At 28.7% G+C, this 18,131-nt stretch overlaps 5 protein-coding genes across 5 annotated transcripts; 2 read left to right on the top strand and 3 right to left on the bottom strand.

The window, feature by feature from the left end:
* Nucleotides 1–827: 827 nt before the first annotated feature.
* On the bottom strand, nucleotides 828–2,123 carry MKS88_003801 (ras GTPAse; the record flags this gene model as incomplete). Its single annotated transcript, XM_067216926.1, has 1 exon — nucleotides 828–2,123. The coding sequence occupies one exon, from the start codon at nucleotides 2,121–2,123 to the stop codon at nucleotides 828–830; it is 1,296 nt and encodes a 431-aa protein (XP_067072612.1).
* Nucleotides 2,124–6,270: 4,147 nt separating this feature from the next.
* MKS88_003800 (malate:quinone oxidoreductase) lies at nucleotides 6,271–7,944 on the top strand (the record flags this gene model as incomplete). Its single annotated transcript, XM_067216925.1, has 1 exon — nucleotides 6,271–7,944. One exon carries the CDS (start codon nucleotides 6,271–6,273, stop codon nucleotides 7,942–7,944), a length of 1,674 nt encoding a protein of 557 aa, XP_067072611.1.
* A 726-nt stretch (nucleotides 7,945–8,670) lies between these two features.
* MKS88_003799 (uncharacterized protein) lies at nucleotides 8,671–9,921 on the bottom strand (the record flags this gene model as incomplete). The annotated part of the gene is made up of 4 exons (XM_067216924.1): nucleotides 8,671–8,835; nucleotides 8,937–9,002; nucleotides 9,726–9,794; nucleotides 9,907–9,921. The coding sequence occupies 4 exons, from the start codon at nucleotides 9,919–9,921 to the stop codon at nucleotides 8,671–8,673; spliced, it is 315 nt and encodes a 104-aa protein (XP_067072610.1).
* Nucleotides 9,922–10,346: 425 nt separating this feature from the next.
* MKS88_003798 (uncharacterized protein) lies at nucleotides 10,347–15,200 on the top strand (the record flags this gene model as incomplete). Its single annotated transcript, XM_067216923.1, has 1 exon — nucleotides 10,347–15,200. One exon carries the CDS (start codon nucleotides 10,347–10,349, stop codon nucleotides 15,198–15,200), a length of 4,854 nt encoding a protein of 1,617 aa, XP_067072609.1.
* A 1,496-nt stretch (nucleotides 15,201–16,696) lies between these two features.
* MKS88_003797 (mitochondrial import receptor subunit TOM40) lies at nucleotides 16,697–17,818 on the bottom strand (the record flags this gene model as incomplete). Its single annotated transcript, XM_067216922.1, has 1 exon — nucleotides 16,697–17,818. The coding sequence occupies one exon, from the start codon at nucleotides 17,816–17,818 to the stop codon at nucleotides 16,697–16,699; it is 1,122 nt and encodes a 373-aa protein (XP_067072608.1).
* Between the last annotated feature and the right edge of the window lie 313 nt (nucleotides 17,819–18,131).

Raw genomic sequence — 18,131 nt, 5'->3', positions numbered from 1 at the left:
GCAAGGGTAGAAATAGCACATGCATCAATATATGCCCCATTTTGTGTTTAAAAAATGGCTGTTTATGTAAGTACACATACGAGGATAAAAATATTATGCACTTGTGAATGTAAATGGGAGTATATACATATATATATATATAAATATATATATATTAATATATATATACGAATAAATATGTATGTATAAGTATGAATATGCAATACATATGTAATACACACATATGTTTGTATATGTTAATACCCACATATGTACGTATGCACATATTCATTCACCTAACATGTGAAAATATTACTGAAACAAAAGCTCATTTATCTCCTGAAAATGGGAAGAATAATTGATTAAATAAACCTAGTCACTCAAAAGAGTTATCGTAGGAACATGCACATTACAGTAAATGGAAAAAAAATTTACATACACATATATTCATATACACATATATTCGTATACACATATATTCGTATACACATATATTCGTATACACATATATTCATATACACATATATTCGTATACACATATATTCATATATACATATATTCATATACACATATATTCATATATACATATATTCATATACACATATATTCATATACACATATATTCATATACACATATATTCGTATACACATATATTCATATACACATATATTCATATACACATATATTCATATATACATATATTCATATACACATATATTCATATACACATATATTCATATACACATATATTCATATACACATATATTCATATAAACATGTATTTGTACACCCATACATTTGTACACCCATATATCCATATAGAAATTTTTTTCTCATGTGTCACAAGTTAGCGGTAAAGATGGGTTTTCGGTGAGTTGTACTTCTTGTTGTAAACGCATTTTAAAAAGCTGATAAATTTTTCTATATCAACAACACAATCAATGGAGCTGGCCTTGATTTCTATCGCTTGACTAATGTGATCTTCTAATTTTTTTAAAATTTCTTTTTTTATTTTTAAATTATCTCTATTTCCGTAAATAGATTCATTTGACAAGGGGTCTGAAAAAAACATTTTATAAAAATAAGACGTTTTTGGTGTTTTAACAAATGCTGGTTTTTGTTTTGAATTCTTTTTATCAATTTTTGTAGCAATACAAGCTATAGGTATTTCCCCTTTTAAAATATCTTCTTTATGTGTAATATGTCCTTTTTCTATATCTGAAATTTCATCAGACAAGAAAAGATCTTCTTCCTCATTGTATTTTTTATTTTTCATATTGTAATAATTTTCATAATTCTCTTTTATTTCTTTTCTTGTTGGTGATATTATTATATCATCACTATTTTTTTTTTTTTTTTTTTTATTTATTTCTGTATACTGAAAGAATTCCCAAATTCGATTTTGCTCTTTTTTGGCTCTACAGAAAATGTCAGAAGGTGGTTTTGTATTTATGTACAATTCATATAGCCATTTGACTAAGTTATGATAAGATTTATTATTCGACGAATCGTATACTAGTAAAATTCCATCATGCTTTTCATAAAAGATGTTTCTAATATAAGAGTAAGATTGAACACCTCCTATTTCAAAAAACTCAACGAGTAAAACGTCGTCAAGATTAGCAGGGCTATCACTACTGTCACTATTTCCACGATGGCTGCTATGGATAATGTTAATACTACCACTATCCTTCTTATTACCGTACAACACTGTGTTACTGGTAAGATTTTCCTCCTTTTTAATTATATTTAATGGAATATTTTTTTCAAAAATATTGTTGTTATAGTCATTGTTTCTATTCCATAAGAATGTAAATATTTCAAAGCCATAGGTGTACTTATGTCTTTCTTCATAAAAAAAATTTTTGGCATTCATTTTATTTTCAATGAACTCAAGAAAATTTTTTTTTGCTTGAAAAAACATCGACTCTACTATAGTCTCTACATTCTGTTTTGTACTATTATTTTGTGCCAAATCTCGAGCATTTATAAATTGTTTCTTTTCCTCCTCTTCGTCTAAATACATGAAATAATCGAAGACGTTAATTGGGTAAATCTCGTTAAACCTTTCGCTTATCAATTTCAAAAATGAACTTTTTCCCACGCCGAGATCTCCGAGCACGAGGATTTTCAAGCTCTCCATATCTGCCTTTTTTCTTTACCTCAACATATATACATGCATATATATATATATATATTTTTTTTGACGCTCTTATGTGTCGCTTTGTTTTATTTTTTTCCCTTCTGCGTCATTTAACATTCAGTTAAACTTTTCTTTTGTGTTTTTTACATACGCCTTTTACTTATATATATATATATATATATATATATATTTTGCATTTCAGAAATGTGCTTACTTAAACGCGATAACGTGTTTTATGTGAGAAATAAAATGATTGGACAAAAAAAATTAATATTGTGAAAATAACATTAGTACTGTGTATTGGAAGCAGCAAGGATAATTCCAATGGGCGACATACCCAGAGAACGGTTTCATTTTGCGTAAACCCACACACACACACTGACATACACACGTACACACATGTATACGTATATGTATATCTATATGTACATATTAAATGCATACATATTTACACATACGTATGTGCGTTACATGCCCTGCAAAATTATTTTATATGTATTTATAATCTGTCAACTCGCTGATTTTTATGATATCCTTTATTCATCTAATCTCAGACTAATTTAAATTATGTATTTTTCTTCTACGTAGTACTGTGTTGCGCGTGCAATTTCGAATGGCATTCGCCGTTATATACTTATATATATATACATACATAAATAAATACATATATACACATAATATATATACACATAATATATATACACATAATATATATACACATAATATATATACACATAATATATATACACATAATATATATACACATAATATATATACACACATATATATACACACATATATATATACCTACACATATATATACACACATATATATATACCTACACATATATATACACACATATATATATACCTACACATATATATATACCTACACATATATATATACCTACACATATATATACACACATATATATACACACATATATATATACCTACACATATATATACACACATATATATATACCTACACATATATATACACACATATATATACACACATATATATATACCTACACATATATATACACACATATATATATACCTACACATATATATACACACATATATATATACACACATATATATATACCTACACATATATATACACATGTGTATATTACGTTCCCGACTCTTTAGTACTCCCCCTTTCGCTACATTACACTTTGTGCCTTCCAACTGATAGCTTTTTACAATTTTAAAAAGTTTGTTTTCATTTCGTCTGTTTTTATACACTATAGAGAATTGTGTGCATCATTTTTATGCCATGCCTGGGCATTCAAAAATATCTGGACAATGATATATGTGCAAATATATACACATATATATATATGTATAGTACGCTTATGGGTGTACAAAATAAAAGGGGAAAAAAAGGAATATATATAATAAACACCTTCAGTTATTACCATAATTTATACTAATAATGTTACATCAGTTGTTCTTCACATATCAGAGGGATATGAAAAGTGCATACTATCACATATGCTACGTTTATTTTATCTTTGGCATTTACTTTTCGTTTATATAAATATATATACACATCTACACACACACATATATATATATATATACCACCCTTTTATAAATTATTCTCACTCAATGCTCCACTATCTCCTTATTTTCTTAACACATCCTATATTTCGAACGCCGAAATTTTTTTCAGAAATTTTGCAAATTTTATTTTTACTTGTGACAAGTGTATGATGGGAGTAGTTATATTTAAAACATGTACTTTTCTCTTTTTTGTTTTAAATAGTAAAATAAGGAGGAAAAATATGAAATATATATAAAATAAGAAAAATAAGAAAAATAAAAAAAATAAGAAATACATAAAAATACCGATCTTTCAATTGTTCTTCCTTAAAAACTTAAAAAGTCAATATATATATTCATAACAAATGATATGATTTTCTCCATATTTAGCTTAACAATATGGACGAGATTACATCGTTAATAACTCCGTTACTGAATTACTTATTTACTTTATTTAATGAAAAAAAATAAATAAAAAAAAAAGTAAAATAAAACAAATAAAAAATAAAATAAGAAAAAAAACAAAACAAATGTACTTATGGTACGTCCTTCAAATTTTCTCTAATTTGCTGGCAAGGAGAGAATAAACAACATATGGCAGAATGCAAAATAAATGATGTGGAAATATTTTTCAAAAAATAAAAAAAAAAAAAAAAAAAAAAAGAATAAAAAAATTACTTGTTTAATTATAAAAAGAAAAAACACGACAGACGCGAAAAAACGAAAAATATTATAATTTATAAAACGTATCTCTTGTTTTTCTATTTTTTTTTGGAAATCCGTCCAAAATACATTATTCAAGTGTATACATATTTGTCAGTACCGTGTTTCCTGCATTTGTTAATCTTCAATACTGCAAAAAATATAAAAGAAGGTTTAACAAAAAACAAAATATACCACAAGAAAGGGTAGCAAAAATGATGAAAAAATGGTGTAAAAAATATCTATTACTTGGAATGAAAAGTATGAAGTAATATTTATCAACTTTAAAATGTGCCAAGAGAATATATGTAGGCTTCTATTTTTTTTTAAAAAAAAAGAAAAAAAGAAAAAAAATCCAAATACAGTAAGGAAAACTAGCGCAAAATTCCGATAATAAAATATAACGCAAAGTTTACCTTAGAGAAGTCCTTACAACATGTTTTGAGCTACGGTGAGAGAATAAAATATAAAACGAAAAAAAGTAAAGAGGTCATGTACATGCATACATACATTCACGCATACATTTATGCATACGTCCTTATATACGTACATACAAATAAATACACGTTCTTGCATATACCTATGTATATACAATTACTCAAATGTTTCCCCCTAACGATAAAAAGAAGATTTCTGCTAAAGTACCTCTTCTCAGTTTAAATTTTTTTTTGGAATATTTTGCAGAACATTTAATGGAGCAGTGAAAAAAAAAAAAAAAAAGTAAATAATAATGAAGTAATAAAATAAAAAAATAAAACAATAAAATTAAAGTAAAATAAAGTAGGATAAAACAAAATAAAATAAAGTTGTTTATAAACATTACATTGTGACACTGAAAGTAGGTAAGAAGCGGAAATTATAAGAGAACATATGTATGCTTACATGTTCGGAGGCGCATGCATACATACATATGTACATACATACATATGTACCTACATACATATGTACCTACATACATATGTACATACATACATATGTACATTCATACATATGTACATTCATACATATATACATACGTATGTTCTATTACATTAGCGTATCCACCTTATCTTTCTCTACACATTTTATTCTGCATCCCGCAATTTTTTACCCCCTACATCTTCACGTGCCATACAAGGATAATATATACTCAAAGAAAAAAAAATTAATAATTTTAAAAATTTATAAAAAATATTTGTTGTTGCGCAAGTTTGGCATGCTCATAAGGTTTTCTTTGTTTCAGTTACTAGCTCACGTATTTTCGTAAGTCCCACAGTGCCACTATTATAGCATACGTATACGCATACATATGCCCATACATAAAGAGGTACACGCATAAAGAGGTACACGCATAAAGAGGTACTCACATAAAGGGGTACTCACATAAAGAGGTACACGCATAAAGAGGTACTCACATAAAGGGGTACTCACATAAAGAGGTACTCACATAAAGGGGTACTCACATAAAGAGGTACATACATACATAATTCCGCAAGCACGACCCTTGCGCATACATAAAATGTTGAACTTTTAGAGGTAGTGCTTATCATATCAGGCAATTACAAAAAACGAAAATTTTACTAATACGCTGTTATTGTGGAAAGGCGTGTACATATATTATTGTGAGATTTTTTAGGAAAAAAAAAAAAAATAATATAAAATAAATTAAAATAGAATAAAATAAATTAAAATAGAATAAAATAAATTAAAATAGAATAAAATAAATTAAAATAGAATAAAATAAATTAAAAGACCATATAGATAAGCACACATTTTTAGCAACACCATTCTGCAAATACCCACGCACGCTTTTTCCTTTTTTTTGCAAATATAATTCAATATATGAAAAGGCTGTCGTAGTACAGAAAAAAAAAAAAAAAAATATATATATATATATATATATAACAGCAAGATGATAAGACTTAGAAATATTTTGAGCAGGTATAAAACGAAGGGGCACTTCACAGAGGGGCCTGCATATGACTATGGAAATAGTGAAAATTTAATATTAGGAAAAAGAAAATTTAGTTCTTCTTCATTAAAAGCAGCAAATGAGAAGAAGGAAGAAAAAAAAATGGAAATAAATATTATGAAAGAGCAAGAATTACATAATGATGTATATGACACAGTGGTTATAGGTGGAGGTGTAACTGGTACAGCATTACTATTCTTACTATCAAAATTTACAAATTTAAAAAAATTAGCTTTAATAGAAAGAAGAGATGATTATGCGTTAGTAGCATCCCATGGAAAGAATAACAGTCAGACAATACACTGTGGTGATATTGAAACAAATTATACATTTGAAAAAGCAAAATATATAAAAAGATATGCTGACTTGTTAAGAAATTATTTATCCAATTTACCAAAAGAAAAGAGACAAGATATATCTAGAGTAACTCAAAAAATGGTATTAGGGGTAGGGGAAAAAGAATGTCAATTTTTAGAGGACAGGTATCCTATATTTAAGAAGTTATTTAAAACTATGAAATTATATAACAAGGAAGATATAAGAGAAGTGGAGCCAAAGGTAGCATTAAAGGATGATTACACACTCAGAAATGAAATGCTATATGCTTTATACATGCCACCAGAGTTGACTACGTGCGACTATCAGAAGTTATCGCGAAGTTTTGTCGAATCGGCTTTATGTTCTAGCGGCAGCGGCAGTGCTAGCATTAATTTTAACTACAACAGTAGTGATAATAGTGGTAGAGGTAGTAATAGTGGCGGCAGCAGTCATAGTAGCAGCAGCAAAAGTGGGCATAGTAACAATAAAAACATCTCCATCAACCTGTCGACGGAAGTGCTGAACATAGAGGAGATAAACGACAGTCTGTATAAAATATATACAAGTAAAGGAGTTATAAAAGCACGGTTCGTTGTAGTATGTGCTTGTGGTCATTCTCTACTTATAGCACAAAAAATGAATTATGGAACGGAATATAGTTGTATGCCAGTAGCAGGCAGTTTTTATTTCACTGATAATATATTAAATGGAAAAGTATATACAATCCAAAATCCAGCATTGCCATTTGCAGCAGTACATGGCGATCCGGATATTATTGAGAATGGAAAAACAAGATTTGGTCCAACTGCTTTACCTTTACCCTTACTTGAAAGAGATAATAAAAAAACAATAATAGATTTTTTAAAAGTATGGAATCCAGATATAAATTTATTTCATGTCTATTTTAATTTGTTTAAAGATATGACTATGTTAAAGTATATTTGTCGAAATTTCTTGTTTGAAATACCGATATTAAATAAATATATATTTCTAAAAGATGTAAGGAAAATTATACCATCTTTAACAATTAATGATTTGACATACTGTGTTGGTTATGGAGGGGTTAGACCTCAACTTATAAACAAAAAAAGTAGAAAGCTAATATTAGGAGAAGGTAAAATTGATCCGGGTAAAAATATCATATTTAATATTACTCCTTCCCCTGGTGCTACAACCTGCTTAGGTAATGGTGAGTTTGACATGAACACTATTTGTGAAAGGTTAAATGCGACTGTAAACAAGGACCAAGTGAACAAGTTCCTCTATCAGGGTGAGTACCCCGTTGATTATCTCTGATGCTTTCAGGGGATACATCGGTTAAGCCATTAAGTTGATAAGTCGTGGGGTGGGGATACAAATAAGAAGAAGGTGATAAAGATGAAGAAGATGACGAAAAAGTGGATTATGAAGGTTAACCCACGAAAATGTAAGCGACGGGGAAGAAGATTGTATCCATATACAAACAATATGTACATTTGTACATACTTGCATGTATACGTACGTGAATTGAAACATGAGCAATTGGAAGAGCATGTCTATACATACTTTTGGACAAAATATACATTGCACAGGTATGCTATTACTCGTTCAAGAGTAACATGCCGACTGTTCGAATTATAAAGATATACATAGGTGGAACTTACATAAAAGTTCTTAACATCTCGTTTTACAACACATTTAATGATCGTCTTCTTTTTTTAATTCTCGTTTATTCTTTTTTATATGCATTTTAAGTCCCCTACGTTTCCAGTTAGAAGTAGTACATTTTTAGATGGTATTTCTCCTGTTTTTGTTAAAAATTTATGTGTATATGCACATGTATGTAAAAACATGCATACATACATATACACATGCGTACAATGCTTTTGCCCTACGTTTGAAGTGACAGCTACCTTAACTGCCACATAATGCGGATACATATTACAAATTCTTTTTTTCCTGTTGGTGCATACTGAAAATGTTTACTCATAATGTATCAAAGTGAGTTGTAAAAAAAAAAAAAAAAAAATCTCCACAAATTTGTTAACTATTAGCTGTTAACTGTTCATTTTTCCTTGTTCCTTGTTCATGGTTCACTTCTTGCCGCTCTTGGTTCACCTGGGCAACCCCTAAACTTTGCACTACCTCATTTTTAAATTCTTCGAAACGAAATATAAATATTTGGATAGAAAAAAATAAAAAAGGTCCCTACACAAGTAGAGGGGGAAAATAATTTTAAAAGCATTTATCACTATACACGTATAAAAATTGTTTTGTAAACTTTCATACTTATACTCCTATGATCGTACATACGTAATTGTGAAGGTACAAATGGAATAGCAGCAGTCAGCTCGAGCTAATATATTTTCTTTATCCTTTAAAGTGCACAAAAGAACGGTGCCACAAAATCTTGTGCCAACCATTCATTGCATTGTTTTATGTATCATGTAATAAATATGGGTAATTGTTTTTCTCTAAATTTCTTTTGATATAAGCACTTTTTTATTTAATGAAGGAAATACTCCATTTAATCGGTCGTTCATTTGCTATATATACATATATATATATATGTACATAATAGCAAAGCGCGGTGTGAAAAAAAGGGAAATATATATATTTATTATACCAACGAAGAACCTTAACTTGTTCAAATTAAATAAGTATGTTACTCGAAACGTGTTACTAAAATTCATATATTCCTAAGCACACATACAATTCCTGCAATTTGTGCAAAATATATATGATATACATAAATATATACAAATATGCGAAATTTTTTTTTTTTTTTTTTTTTTTTTTTTATATGAATACGACAGGAAATATATTAAGGCACTAATGTAAGCACGTAATATATCACGTACATATATATATATATATATATATATTTATGAGAATTTATCTTTTTGAAAAATTTATGCTTATCCATCTTATAGTTTTAAATTGAAGGGATTTATTTTTTTTTTTTTCTTTCCCTTATTTTTAAGAGCACTAAAATGATAAGTCGCACGAGCCCAACGATATGCAAAAGAGGATATACAACAGCAGATGGTACTAGCAAAAGGTGGAAAATGAAAAGAATTTGTTGTAGCTAATAGGACAGTATTGCCACTATTACTTCCATGGTTATTACCATTGGCAGTATATCGTATGTTGATACTTATGTGTGGCTGTGGTGAGAGCAGTTATGTGAATAAGGTAATCATTTGCGTAAAACATACGTATGTTTACGCAAGTATGTATGTATATACACATACACTTATATACATACGCAGTATTAACCGTCGAAGTAAGCATCAAAAGATTATACGTTCTGTACATTCGCCATACGGATAATGTATATCCTAGAGATTTTTATTTTTTGTTATGTACGAGGGGAATAACAAGTAACATTTACTCAAATGTACGATTCGTTATAATATATCTTTTTCCATTTTGTATATTTTATATATCATTAAAAAAAAAAAAAAAAAAAAAAAAAAAAAAAAAAGGAAAAAAAGAAAAAAGGAAAAAAAGGAGAAAAAGAAAAAAGGAAAAAAGAAAAAAAAGGAGAAAAAGAAAAAAGGAAAAAAGAAAAAAGAAAAAAGAAAAAAAAGGAAAAAAGAAAAAAGGAAAAAAGGGGAAGAAAGAGGAAGCAGAAGTAGAAGTAGAAGAAAGAAAAAAATTATAAATTAAAAAACAAAAACAAAAATAGAAACTAAGCCGGTATTTTTCCTTACATTATGTTTACAAAGAGAAAAATAGGAAAGAAAAATACCAAGAAGAATTTAGACGACGATTTGAATTGTAATTATAATGAGGAAAATGCAGATGGACAGTTAACGAAGGAAGAACAAAGATTTACTACAAATATACATGCACAAGGTCAGAACGATAGAGATAATATAAGTTCAAGTAAGTCTCTACGTGAACCTCTAAGGGAGGAAGGACTGGAGCTGATATGCGCTGAAGTGGGAAAAAATAATAATAAACTTGATGATAAGCGAGGTGCTACATATGTGAACAGGAGTGAGTCCTATCATGAGCAGCGCCATAAGCAGCATCCTGAGGAAGAACACATGGGAATGAATCGCGAAGATAAACATACACTATGTGAACATGGCAATCCTATGGAAAAAGAGGTAAATGAGAAAGAGAAAACAAAAAAAAAAAAAAAGATAAATTATAGAGAAAGAAAAAAGGAGGAAGAAACAAATAGAGTAAATAAGATGAACACAAGTTTTCACATATACAGTGATGAAGACACGGACAGTTACATAACTATTAAGAAGAAGAAAAACAAAAAAAAAGATATTAAACAAGTAGACGTTTCGAAAGATTTGATTAGAGATACAATAGACGTTGTTACAAGTATTAACCTGGAGAGAAACGCGGATCAAAATTGGAAAAATAAAAATTATTCTAATGAAGAAGATGTTTCAAATGGTCATCCAGTCATCTACGAAGAGGATGAAGAAGATGTAGATGATAAAGAAGATGTAGATGATAAAGAAGATGTAGATGATAAAGAAGATGTAGATGATAAAGAAGATGTAGATGATAAAGAAGATGTAGATGATAAAGAAGATGTAGATGATGAAGAAGATGTAGATGATGAAGATGATGAAGAAGATGTAGATGATGTAGATGATGAAGAAGAAAAAAAAAAATTAAAGTTCGAACAATCTGTTAAGCAAAGGCACTTTTATAACAAAAAGACATATAGAAAAATCAACAAAGAAAATGATGTTAACTCATACAATATAAAACATCATGTATATGTACAACAGGACGGATATGTATCTAGAACTGATATTGGTTCTTCAGATGGAAGCAGTTATGGTCAGTGCACGTTTAACTTGAAAAGGGTTAACAATATTTTGAGTGAACAGGCTGTGCACTTGACTGATGTGAAGGATCCTCATCGTATAGACCATAAAGGGAACGACGGAAAGGTGATCCCCCCTCAAGAGAAATTAAATTTCGAAAGTGCTGCCATAAGTGCGAGCAGTGAGAATGTAGTGATGGATGCTGGCTATGAGAACCTATCGATGAATGCATCCCTAAATGTTGACGATGAAATCATCGCCATAAACATGGAAGACGAAGGTGATGATACGGAAAACGAGGAAGAAAGAAAATTAATTGAAGAAATAAAATTAAAAAAGAAAATACTAAGGAAAAAGAAGGAAATTAACGAAAGTAATTATTATCCCTTTGATGGAGAGGACAACTATGGCATTAACGAAGAAAACAACAATGGTGATTACCACCACGACGATTACAACTATGATGATAGCTATGGTGGACTCTCTCCTCTTTGCGGTATTGAAAAAAAAGAAAAAATTAAAATTTACACAAATGAGCAAACGAAGTGTACGATGGAGGACGATTTTGACATTGACGACATTTACAATTACGAAACTGTGAATGAAATGAAAAAAAGGTTGTTATTGAAAAAATGTAGAAATAAAAATATAGAAAATTTATATGAACAGGGGAATAACGATGCAGACATAAATACTTTATTCTACGATTATTTAAGGTCAAACGGAGGAGAAGAGGAAGAAATAGATAATGCCATATATAGTGATATAAAATTAGAAGGTCGTTATGATCAGCATGAAGACGATAAGATTAACAAAATTGTTGGGAGGAAACTTGTTTCTGAGATAAAGAGGTACAAGAAGGACAATATTGAATATGTGATAGACCCTTATGTGAATGAAGATACTAACATAAAGTATGATTCCTCGTTCGATGTAGCAAAGGGGGAGTTTGCTACTTGTACGAAAACGAACATAAATAAAGACGGTATTGTAAATTATGTAAGTAAGGAAGACGATTCTTGTAAACCGAATAATGGAAAAAAAAGTGTTATCGAGAAGGACCTAAATGTATCAGCCATTCCTTCATTTGAGGAAGATCTTACAAGTAATTACCTTTACATTAATGAAAATAAAAAATTATTTGAAAAAATTAAAAATGCTTTTGATAACAAAGCAGTATGCAACCTGCAGATTATAAAAATGCATAATTATATAGAAAAATTATTTAGTGAGTATAAAACTAAAATGAAAGAGTCCAGTCGAGTAAAAAAATTAGAGAGTACAATGCAAAATGAGCATAACCAACTAACAACTATTTGTAGAAGAAAAAAAAGAGAAATAATTACGTGCACTATTTTTTTCTATTTTGTTATCAATTTAACAAATCTTATTTTTGATAAATATAAATATGTCGAAGATGCATTAATATCATTGCATAATTTGGAAAGCACTTTTCATTTAATATATCATAATCTCAAATTGTATTTGTATAAAGAGTATTATGAAAAGTTCAAGCTTACATTTATAAAGGATTATATTTTTAACTCCAAATATTATATAAATAAAAAGGAAAAAAGTAAACGTGATCAGTTAAAGTTGTTAATGCGTAATAAAATTATTAATAATTATGAATGTGTTAATGAAGTCATGTTAGTTAATGAACATATTGTCAATGAGGTAACTGATCATCAGCATTTTAACAACTCATTTTTACAATACATGTTTGATGGATTTTCAAGTAACTATTCAACTGATTCGTCTACTGGGATTGAATCTTCCTCCAGTCTTACATCACTCGATATGGCTACTTCTCCAGCCTCATCATTGAATAGTTCCAGAGGAATGGGTAAATCGGATAAGAGGAAGGGGGTAAAAAAAGAAAAAAAGGTACACAACATTACTGTGCAACTAAAAAGAGAAGCGGGAAATGCTAGTGAACACGCAAAAATTGAAGAGAAAAAGGAAAAATTAGAAAAAGAGAAATATTTTCAAACAGTAAAAATGAAAGACATAAAAAATAAATTTTTGGTAGCAATTAAAAAAATATTTGAAAATGTTAACATTTATTTTTTAAATTTTAAAAATGTTATAAAATATTTCTATTTACTAAAGTTGTATAATTATGAATTTTATAAAAATAATAATTGTGCTGCTTGTTTTGATGACATACTTTTTTTTTTTGTAAGATGTGAATTATTATATTGGGATCCTCTTTTTCAATTCTCTTTAAAAAAAAAAAAAAAAATTGACATTCTGCATTTTTATGAAAATAGAATGACAAATAAATCCTTTGATCAAAATTTTTTCATGAATGAGCATGTGCATAAGCTGGACGGGAGGTTAACAAACATGCACACAGGTTATAGGAAGCAGGAACAGGAGCAGCAGCAGCAACAACAGCAACAGCAGCAACAACAGCAGCAACAGCAGCAGCAACAGCAGCAACAACAGCAACAGCAGCAACAACAGCAGCAGCAGCAACAGCAGCAACAACAACAACAGCAACAACAACAACAGCAACAACAACAACAGCAACAACAGCAACTGTATTTATTATATTCGTCCGGAACCCCTACCCAAAATTACGGTACTAATACGCATGCAAGAAGTGAAAGTGACAAGGATTACGGCTCCTCCTCATCAAGATCGGAAAATAATTTTTCCATGAGTAGTTCGAACCTTGAGAATGAAGAAAGCGTGCATGTGAAAGAAGATGAAGGTGTCGAAAGAAGCTCAAATGGAAAAAACGATGGCAGCGAAAGAAGCTCAAATGGAAGAAGCGAGAGTGAGAATAGACGTCCCTCCCTTTTTAAAAATGACGACTTCAGGAAAAAAAAATACAAACTTGAAAGAAATTCCTTTCATCATAACCCATGCATAAAATCTTTTGAGTGGTACAAATTTATGGATGAGTTAAGGATTATATATGACACTTGTAGCGAAAAACAAATTCTACAAAAGCTATATTACTATATTCTTAACAAGCGTGTTTTTGAATTGATAGGCGTCTGGAGCCCGTTATCGCTTAAACAGAGCTACAATTTATATGTCATAATCAGAGATTATGTGTTATATAATAGTGGTAATAATGGTAGTAATGCTGATAGTAATGGTAGTAATACTGATAATAATGGTAATAAAGATGATAGTAATGGTAGTAATACTGATAATAATGGTAATAAAGATGATAGTAATGGTAGTAATACTGATAATAATGGTAATAAAGATGATAGTAATGGTAGTAATACTGATAATAATGGTAATAAAGATGATAGTAATGGTAGTAATACTGATAATAATGATGATGAGCATCAAGAGGGGAGAGTATTACTAATTCAGATATTAAAAGAGAAACTCAACTGCTATATATGCACATTTTTGCAATGCTATAAAAATACAAATAATAGCCAAAAAAAAAAATATATTTTTTTAATGAGATGCTTAAAAATTTTGAAGTCCATAAGAAATATTGTGTTATTATTAAATGACAAAGAATTATATGATATTATTAAGAAAATATTTTATGATTATGTTTTAGCGAATTATGATTATTCTAGTAAGTTTCATAATTTAACACTATCCGTAATAATACATATAATAATTTCTATAAACAAGGTAGGTGAAGACAATTCACATGATGCCAGTGGGATTAATCATAATTTAATTGATGATAATTTTTATAGGGACATTATGGATATATGGAATAAAGTTATGACAAAATTAAAATCAGATCAATTTGATGCTGATAGGATCAAGATGGAAAATTAGTTTGAAGTGTATACATATATATATATATATATGTATCACCAGGGGAATTTTCAATTTTTGACTAAATGCCCCTTTTTATTGTCGCTCCCCGTTACGTTTTATTTTGTATACCATATTTTGTGTAATATGTCTTATTTTATTTTGCGTTCCTTGTTTTTTTTTTTGCCTTATTTGCTTTATTTTACGCTTATTCTTTTATTGTATTAAGGAATAATAGTTCATGGTAAGAGAACCCACACACAACACAATTGAAAGTTGCCATCATTGAGTAGCTTCATCCCTTATGAATTAACCCTTTACTGATATTAGGTGCGCGATTTGTTAAATGAATAATCTTTTTTTTCAACTATTTTTGGTATGTTTACTTTTTTTACTTTTTTTTTTTTAATTTTTCCTCACTAATTTTCCCTCTGTACACATGTTCAATCATTATACTTTTTTTCGTTTTATCAAAGTGTGAACATGCCTCTTTACCTTTGCCCGTGTTGTATATTCAGCGGGTATCCTCACTATCATCATTTCAACTGAAAATGCTACTCTTTGCCAAGAGCCACAAGCAGTTATAACGTTGGTTATATTTGTCATATTGGTCCTATTTATTAATAATTTTAATCCTTTTAAAAATCTGTGGTACATTTTATGAAATACTATTTTTTTTTTTTTAGAAAATCAATTCTTCAAAATAAATAATACATTTTTAAGAATATTTCTGCATTTGGAAAGTTATACCTTTATGCACTTTTTTACATAAAAATAAACAACATGTGTGATTACTTTTAAGCGGGGTTACATTCCTTTTGCTATGTAAATTTATAGAGTGTTTATTTTACCAAATTTCTTCTGCATTTATGATACTTATCAAGCAGTGGTTAAGTATAACCTGACATGGTCATAAAATTAACAAGTATTTTTACTTTTTTTTTGTTGTTTTTTTTTTTTTTATTTTCTTTCATATTTGTCAAAATAGCTATTTATAAATAATTGAATTAAAAAAAAAAATTATTAAAAGCTCATAATTAATTAAAAATTAAAAGGAACACATTTCCCCAAGCAAAAGAACGTGTGCAAGTAGACACACACGTGCGAATGCAAATACACAAACAAACACACGCACATATATACACATGCGTATATTTAAAAAATTAAAAATATACGTTATTTGTATCAATACATTAAATATAAAATGTCAGGGTAACACACACTTCTTACATGTATTCTTACCCCTATACATATTCAAATAAAATAATAAAAGTTTTATGTATATTTTTATGGATATTTTTTTTTTTGAAATTGTAAAAATTTATTTCAGCATGACCTGCTCATAATTTTTTTTTTTTTTCTAGCTTTTTTATTTTATTTACAATTTTTTTTCTAATACATTTTTGTTCGCACGTACATTTTTTAGCTTTCACATTTTTCTTCTAACACTTTTCTGCTCCTACATTCTTTTGCACATACATCTTTCCGCTCATACATTTTTCCACCAAGCACACTTACTATGACGGGGCCTGCTGTGGCTGCTCCTGCGAAGGTGAGATGTGCATCATAAATCCAAATTTATATTCATTGTTTAAATAATCTATGTAACCACTAACACCAAAACCTGAGTAATCTTGCGTAAAAACAGAAATTTTTCCGCTAGTATCAATTAAGCCTTGAACTTTTGCATGTCTAAAAGAATAATCCCAACCAAGTCTCATGGCGGACTCTTTCGTCTGAGGAGTTAATTCAAGCTCTGTTCCCACAGATAAACGATCTGATATTTTCTTAGCATATTGTATTTTATATAAATGAGTTTGATTTAGCATAAATTCTGGTGATTTAAAATTTGGTTGTCTAACTACTTGCATTGTTAAAACATTATTTTTGTGATTATAACGTAACCCAAAGGAACCGATGGATGCACAATTTGATGCAATATATGTTAAATCAACACCTGCTTGAAATTTTTTGGTTAGTAATTGAGTATATGTTGCATTAAATATCCATGCCCCTTGCCATATACTCTTAAAATTATACGTATGTAATGGTTTATTTACTTCTACTGACATTTCATACATATTTCTTGTATCACTTTTTGCATATGTATTAAAATTTAATTTACAATCTATTGCGTTATTAATCTTTTTACAAAACCTACCATTTACACTACCATCAATATTTACTCTACTAATCATCAATAAACTATTATCACTATCCGTAAAATTAGCTCCAAACTGATATAAGTAACCAACATCTCTGAGGGTTGTACCTAGAAATAAGGTATGTGTTGACTGTAAATATTTATTCACATTTTTATCCACTTCAAAACGAAATCCATCAAAATTATCTTGTGTAGTAATAAATTTATATTCTTTATTTAGATTTTCAAATAATAATGCATTAGGAGCATCAAAATTATTTGTATATTGTAAAAGGTGTTGCTCTTTTAATTTATCTTCTTCTGTTGGTTTGTTTGTATCAGTTTTTTCTTCAAGTAGCTTTTCTCCCTCCAGCTTTTTTTCACTTACATTTTGTGATCCTTCATTTTGTTTTTTAAAAACATCAAAAACGGAGTTATTTTCTGTGTATGCTATATTTTGTTTTAACAGTTTTTTGAAAATATTTGCTATCTCCATAATATTTTTTTTTTTTATTTTATTTTTTTTTATTATTTTGTTCTTACACCACGTGAGATAGTTATGTGTACAAATACATGCATGTGTATCTACCTATATATACATATATACAAATATACTTATATAAATATATATTTATAAACATACGAACATATAAACATACGAACATATAAACATACGAACATATAAACATACGAACATATAAACATACGAACATATAAACATACATACATACATACATGCATACATCTATACATGGATTTATACCTACATGCATATATAACTATGTATTTACGCAATTCGATTATGCCTG

The sequence above is a fragment of the Plasmodium brasilianum genome, chromosome 11 (assembly GCF_023973825.1).
Source record: "Plasmodium brasilianum strain Bolivian I chromosome 11, whole genome shotgun sequence".
Lineage (NCBI taxonomy): Eukaryota > Apicomplexa > Aconoidasida > Haemosporida > Plasmodiidae > Plasmodium > Plasmodium brasilianum.
The sequence above is the reverse complement of the archived record's forward strand: the minus strand, read 5'-3'. Positions and strand labels throughout refer to the sequence as shown.